The 7,757-nt window shown below is 37.2% G+C and overlaps 1 protein-coding gene across 1 annotated transcript; it reads right to left on the bottom strand.

Annotated features, from left to right (window-relative positions):
- Positions 1-4,798: 4,798 nt before the first annotated feature.
- Positions 4,799-7,706, bottom strand: LOC148718870 (uncharacterized). The gene is made up of 2 exons (XM_088741081.1): positions 6,595-7,706; positions 4,799-6,180 (listed from the first exon to the last, which is right to left on the bottom strand). The coding sequence occupies exons 1-2, from the start codon at positions 7,704-7,706 to the stop codon at positions 5,748-5,750; spliced, it is 1,545 nt and encodes a 514-aa protein (XP_088597207.1). The 3' UTR covers positions 4,799-5,747.
- Positions 7,707-7,757: the final 51 nt, after the last annotated feature.

Genomic DNA, 7,757 nt, shown 5'->3' with positions numbered 1-7,757 from the left:
ACAAGGGGGATGACGTAGCAGTTTAGATTTCGCTACGTGTTTAAGCTATACTTTATGTAAGCGGAGTTCTGGTGTCTCTCGATTGCACAATAGCACATGTAAAACTAGAGTGTGCAAACCGTACAATTAAGGTTGATCTTCTGTGAGTAATAGCGCAGAGTATACTTCATATACATAGTTTGTAGTTTTATTTTCCAAGGACCACAGGTATACTAGCCTTTGGCTATCAAGTGTTAACCCTCATTAAATTATTATATTATAGTGTTCAGATTAATTTTATATATTGTTGCTTTTTCTGAGACATGGCTTAAGAATGGCATTGCAGATGGTGAAATATCTCTTGTAAGGGAGTTACATTACAGAAATCATTGTTCTTAGTAAACTCATTCTTTGTGCTTACTTTGTCATCATAACAGCTAGGTTCAACAAGCTGCCTCTTAAACACTTTTTTTTCAATTTTCTGGGGTTTGATTCAGAACATCTTATAAGCACAACCTCTCGTGTTTTGATTACATGTACTTTGTATGTGCCATTATATGTATTTTGCTTGAACAGCAATTCCCCATCGATCTTCTAGCTCAGTTTTGAAATGTTGTACTTCTTATTAAGTCATTAAATTTTTCCTAAAAATAAATCCTTGCACACTCCACAGGATTCCAGCAATAAATTGAGAAAACAGTTATTGAGCTGTTCCAGTTTTTCTTGCAGCCATTGTATAGTTTGTAAGTGGTAAGCGCTTATTGTTGTACCCCCAAGATAAACACCAAAGCAGACACAAATAATAATAATAATAATAATAATAATAATAATAACCAGTATTTACATAGCCCACATATCAAAAAAACACTCATGGTGCTTGACAATAAGTATAAGAAATTGATAAAAATAAACACAATAACCTTGAAATAAAAGCTAGCGCTACGAAGTCACGACATTTTGACCTCTCTGAGGTCTTTTTCAAGTGAGTAAGTTTTCCAAATCAGCATAAATATGTTGAAGCAAGTTGATGATGATAAAATGTGGTGAGCACTAAAATATGTGAAAAAGTGTAAACAATTTACAATGGAGGAGAATAAAAGAATAAAATAATCATAGCACGAATTGTTCTAAACAAATAGTTTGGCGCAAATTGAATCGCACTGTTTGCTTAGTGTTGGTTTCAGTTCTTTGACACATTTTAAAACTAGTCCATTTACTAATGCAGACACGTTAGATTAGCATACAAAACTACACTGAGATGTCCCTCATCTTTGAGCTGCATTGTATTTGTAATATTTCCTTCTCTTTTTTTAACATCTCTTGGTATATTTTTCTAAAAATCTTTTTTGAGTACCCAGGGCTCTCCACAGAATTTTGTACAACCATAACTGTACAACTTTCACATGTAATCCTAGAATACAACGCCAAAGGCAATGTATTTTGGACCAGTAGGGCCCTACCTGCTTAGGGGTCTTTCGCCTTTCGCTTCACAACATCTGCAAGACACCTTGGCTAGAATTAACAAATTCATTATGGCAGCCATATTTCAACATTGCGGAATGTTGTGAAGCATAGCCACGCTATTTGTTTCCAAAACTACAACCAACTAACGGTCGATACTAAACTCAGTTACCTCCTCAAAAAATTGTTCTTTGACTTTATTTACCAGACGAAGTGATCTACTAGTCGAAGGGCTTCGAGAGCCATAACACTTACCAGTGACCTATGACAGGTGCTATGAGTTACGTGTTCAACTGAGGACTCTGGAAACTCACTAAAGAGGTAATGTTGAAGCCTAGTCTGTATTTGATCTTGCACAAAGGGGCCAGCCAAGATTCAAGGATTAAGGCAGTGCCAAAGTAAAACTTTTGCAACCAGTTGCAAAGTGTTGAGACAACTTGAGCAAACATGCATTTACCAACTTCATCAGATGGCCAAAAAGAGATTTAGTGCAAAAGCCAAAAGTTGTCCCCCTTCCCTAATTCACTGTTGTTCATCAAAGTTTTGTAACATTGCCAAGGGGCAAGTGGAGAAGGGGACACATTATGTTGGATCACATGGTGAACAATTATCTCTTGATGTGATTATCTGTCTCAACTACTTCTACAAGTGGTTGTGGGTGAGCAATATTTTGAAAGCTGAGGTGAGAAAACACAAGTGATGGATGACTGACAATTATTTCAATACAACTTGGCAAAATGGAAGAATGACTTACCTGAGGAAGTCAAAAACCCTACAGTGGAAGCAATCCTACAGCCACTTCAGCTGAGAAGTGCCTCCAGAAGCTTATACTCACAAGCGACTTGGGTAACATCATGTTCACAAGAGATCTGGATGCACAGGTAAAGCTGAACTCTACTGGGTTTCAGCTAAACCAAGATTCCACTTAAGATGAGTTTTCTTAATTTGCCTCCAGATGGAAAAAAACAAAGAAAGAAATACAGCTGCCTCCAGCACTTGCTCGGTTCATCTCCTCAATGGATCACCTCCCACCATGAAAACCTCCTGCAATGGGCATAAACTACAATTTGTACAAGCCAGTTTTATTGATGTTTCTTGAATACCCAATTATATCAAACATCCCTAAATTTTGCATTTAAAGAAATTATCTGGGAAACTAAACTACCAAGTCATTAAGAGGCAATCAAACAGAATAACACAACATTCTTTAATTACTTATGCACGTACATCATCGGGTTGATCATAGGTAAATCCTTGCCAAAGTAGCCAGTGAGAAACTAGTGTACAAAAATTTCAAAAAAGCCAAGTCACATATATTGTAGTAAGATAACTGTTTTTTACTTCCAATACATTATTTTCATTTCATCAAAACTCTTCCACCGAGTCCTAATCAAAATCCACACCAAGGACTAAGAATGCTTGAAAGTTGCAAAAACTTTCAAATAAATCATCCAAGCTTTAATTACAGGCAGTAGTAAATCATGAAGTTCAGTTAATTACAAATCAGTTTGTGCATTTTATCCTCTTGAGAACAGGATTTTCAACAAAGTTTGATCGCATTGTTTTTTTAATTTATTACTACCAGTTCCTTGAAGCAAAATTGCAAAACTTCTAGTTCTTCACCAGCAGTTTTAGGGAAATTGTTCCACAATGTCATCTTTATTGCTAAGCAAAATTTAATTTCTCTGAAACCCCTCCTTTTAATTGTATGTTAGCTTTACAATGTCTTTAACATTTATTCCACGAGTGCGCGTTGGATACGAGATGACAGATAGCCAACGAGGCACATAGCGCCGAGTTGGCTCTAATTATCTCATATCCAACAAGCGCGAGTGGAATAATTGTTTTATTAAAAAAACCGCCCCCAAGATATTAGACAAATCTTCTCAACTTTATTTTGTAAGAAAAAACTGGATGTTACAACTTACAGATAGTAGATTATGGTATATTGGCTCATATACCATAATGGTTAAGCCAAATAAAAGTCTTGAATTGCATTATCCAGTGATCCAGTTTTTAATAATTTAAATTATTTATCAGTGGAAAGTTGAGACCAGAGAATCTCATCTTTAATAACAGCATGAACCTATTCCCAATGGGTAATTCATTTTGTCAATAGCTCTTGTCAGGTGATGCATACTATATGTATGTATAGTTATGTTATAATGAGCCATAGGGTTATAACAACTCTTTACCCAAATCACAATGGGGCGATTCTGCCAAAATTACATCAACTACAATATTTCACATAAAACTAATCTGCAAAAAGCAAGTTGATACACAGGCTTACCAGAGACAACCATAATGTTCACGTAAAGTACCACATAATCCCATCAGTCTCACTGCTAGTGGAACTTAACTGCATTTTCTAGCTGACTTATTTTGCAATCAACATGTCTATGAAAACCAAGAGCAAAGGAATGCTCTTGATCACCGGATCACTGCAAAATAAAAAAAATTGATAAGAAACACTGAAAAATTATCAAACTCGACACAGTGAAGCAACATGGGACATGCCTCTTAATAAAAGTTTCAGTAGCCTTAAAATACATTCATGTGATCAAGAAATACTTTTCCCAGTAATTATCACTCCACCTTGAAACTGCGCACAGTTTTAGTTTTCAACAATCTACTTCTAATTTTAAAATTACAGCGTAACTAATAGGGTGGAAAAGCTTATGCAAGCCCATTTCTGATATGAAAAGATCAATTTCTTCTTCTGTTGCGTTCCATCCGGAAAACATAACATCAAAGCACCTCGTTCGCTTAAGTGGTAAAATACTACAAGCTTACTTGGGGCAGGTTCAGAGGGCATTTCTAAAAGCATAGTTAGTAGAGGAAACTGGTAATGAAACCTCGTAAACATCAAAGGGTTAAACAATAGCACAGTCGGCGATGTTGAACAGACCCGTCACATGACTCTGACCGTGCACAAGTTCATTCAAGATGGCGGACGGTGTAGACGATCTGTTTGTGTGGTGAGAAGATTTTGAGGCAATCTTGGGTATTTTGGAAGACGATGACGAAGTAGGGGACCAATTTTCCGTCACAGTTACAAATGTAAGTGAAAACGTTGCAATTTCTAGTTGTAATTTTGCACTACTGAGCTTAAATTTGCCACAGATGAGCTACTCGACGCGTGTACAAACAAAATTCAACAAACGCTCGCGTATAAACCATGCTTATATATTGCAGTTTCTTCAAAGACAATCTTCTTTAGGGCTCCTGCGAAACAAGGAAGACTTATAAAAAGCTTCTAAAGCACTCAAATCTCCGGAATGTAGTGATTTGTCGAAGTTATTTTAAGTGGTAAACCTTGTAATCGATAGAGCTTCCCAACTTCACGATACTCTCTTGATCGAAAAAAGTGGCCACCGAATTTTTATTTTTAAACTCTTAAGTAGTTTATCTATTTTACAATGGTGATGTTTGTAATATCTTTGCAGGCTCAGCGTCAAGAAATTGTTTGTCATGACTGCGGAAAGAAATACAAAACAAGAGGAGGTTATGACAGACACGGGGCTGCAAAACACAACAATCAACAGGAAGGATTGGAGCAGGTGCAACAGTTGAGCCCGAGTGTTCTTGTAGAAATAATTGACCGTGCTGTCCGCAATGTTAAGGAAAGGAGAGTTTTAGCAGCAAATTTAAGGAAGGAGCTCAGCAATTACTCATACCATCTGCTACAAGAGGACAGCAATGAATTCTCTGCTATTAATTTAATAGATTAAAAGCAATCTATAAAGGATATACAAGAAATGGAGATGCAGAAAAGTTTTATGGCAAATATTATGCGACAGTTGCTGTAAAGTCAACCCAATTCTTCAGTGGACTTTCTAGGAATGCAACCACACTACTTGCAACCAAAATTGCTGACTGTTTGCTGGCATACTCTAAGCAACAAAAACACTCTACTGAAAGCAGTCATAATATAAAAACTGTGTTGTCAGTCAATTAAGTCAATTCATCATTGAGGAGATTAATCACATAGCATCAGTGTACATTTTGTATTATAGATACAATTATCTCATGTCAATTGATGAAGATTTTTTAGTGCATGTTCACATAACAATGACAGAAAGCAATGTTCCTTTAAATTTGTTGTCATTACCAAATTGTAACCATCTACATATTTCATTTGACTTTTCAATGCAGTTACAGGGGTAGGAGTTTGTAGTGACAACGAAAGGACTGTGTCTAAATAATGTTCCTTTCATGAAAAAGAATTAACTTGGCCCTTAAAGTTAATTGGTCATCAACTAGTGTAACATAACCGCCAAGATATTCCATCCCAGCTTTCTCCTTAACTACAGTTTCAGTTTTTTTCTACATGGTAACTTAACATCAGTAACTTGTTCCCAGGTTTGTGTCTTGTCCTTTCGGCCCCTTGTGTTGCCACTCTGACAGGACACTGTTCTCTGCATTCTTAGTGTGTTACTTTTATAACCAAATGTTTTTATATCAGGGTTGTCACTGCATCTACCCAGTTTCCGCTGGCCCCCGAAGTACTCCTCTACTGGATCCTGGCAGAACTGTTCTGTGAGGACAAATTCAAACCCTTCCTGGAGCAAAAATTTTGTCACCTCGACAGCAGAATGTACAGATATGCAGAAGCCCTCATATGTCTGCCGTGAGAGAAACATTCGCTTTCTGGCATTCTGGGTGAAGTTACCTGGTCTGTTGTCAACATTCTCTTTCCAAGTCCTCAGATAGTCTAGGAACTCCATCAACCATGCAAATCTAGCAAATAAAAGAAAAGTCATTAATTACTGTTTCTTGACATGAATAAGGCAATTAATAAAGTAAAAGATACCTACACATAATAAGTACTCCATTATCAAAATGCACCTAAGCAGCTTTAATTGATTTGCTAATTAAACAGAAGCTTTTTAAAGTAAAATAAATATTCTGATAAAAACCCCCATTGTAAAATTAAAAAATAGTATTTTATCATATTTAAATGTAGTTAGGTAGAAGGCCCTTTAATAGGGATAACCTCTGAGCCCTCCTTTTCAGGATTTGTAAATTCTGAATGAAGTAATATATATTTAGAAACCATTAACAATGGATGATTTTATACCCAGGGTTAACATTGTATTTTGCTAAATAATACTTTACAAATTAAACAAAATTTTAAAAAAATCAACAACACACCTTTCGTCATTAACAGAGGTATAAGGAGCCAAGAATGGTTTACGCTTTCTCTGATGCTCTGTCATGCTTCTCACATTGAGACAATCAAGGAAGCCATCGATCATTTCACAGAGTTTTGCAGTTGCTGCTGTGCCTGGAGGTCCAAACGTCTTCAGAACTGCAGCAACTGATGCACTCAGGACTTGTGCAGCAAGATTCACCCACATGACAGAATACGGGGTCAGGTTTACATGCTCATATGACAGCCTAGGCAACAGCTTCAAGCCATTGTCTAAATCCTGATAGAAAATCTCTGTGATGTGCTGCCACAATAAATGCTGCCCATTATTCCACATATATCGTGTGCATTTTCCAGATCCAGAGTGCATGAGACAGTTCCATGTTGTTTTGACTAGGTGCGGGGCATCAGAGAAGAAGTAGACAAAGCAATGCGGTGCAAAGTTGTTAACTGCACAATAACACACATCAGTGCCAGCATCTCCATCAAGGGGTTTGTGAAGGTGGTAAAACCTCCTATTTGGTGAAGCACCATCAGATGTGACAGCAGTGACCCACAGATTGCAACTAGTTTCTAAAATACAAACTGCTTCCCAAAACAAGGGCATTAGTTGCACAGAAGTAACACCAGTGGTGGCAAAATGTGCAAGGCAGAACTTGAGGTCAGTACAAACTCCACGAACCAGAAAGGTGAGGGCATGTGTTGCAATTTCATTGACTTTTTCCAAAACAGCATAGCTCAGTTCCAAGTTTCCAAGATCAGTAAAACCAATCAGTTCTCCTGTTACCTTGTCCAAAACAAGGTTTGACATGACTTTCATTTTGTCAAACAAAAGAACCACATATCTTTGAACATCAAAGTATGTGTCAGTTAAGGAGTTCAACTCCTGAACAATTTCCTCTTGGAATCCACGCTGTGGCCGAATGGCATTTCGATAATCTTTCAGGCCTCGCTGACTTGGGAGTACCAACACTTTACTATTTCTAAGCTCTTCGTAGCATGAAGGTGACTTAACAGCAAGTGAAAGACAAAACCTGATGATCATCAGATGGTATCGCACTCCAGTACGACTGCTAGAGAACAGTTTCTTCTGTTGCTGCCAGAAAAGGCTCATAAAAGGAGTGATTTTGTCATCAGCCTCGTCAAAGGTTTTAGCAAAGTCGTT

This window comes from Stylophora pistillata, chromosome 12 (genome assembly GCF_964205215.1).
Source record: "Stylophora pistillata chromosome 12, jaStyPist1.2, whole genome shotgun sequence".
Lineage (NCBI taxonomy): Eukaryota > Metazoa > Cnidaria > Anthozoa > Scleractinia > Pocilloporidae > Stylophora > Stylophora pistillata.
Note: the sequence above shows the minus strand (reverse complement) of the source record. Positions and strands in the feature narration are given on the sequence as shown.

Excerpts from the sequence above, each read along its gene's own strand:
- LOC148718870 (XM_088741081.1), bottom strand. The coding sequence starts at position 7,706 with ATGAGCCTTTTCTGGCAGCAACAGAAGAAACTGTTCTCTAGCAGTCGT. Across the intron at positions 6,181-6,594 it reads ACCTCTGTTAATGACGAAAG|ATTTGCATGGTTGATGGAGT; the intron begins GTGTGTTGTTGA and ends TTTATTTGCTAG.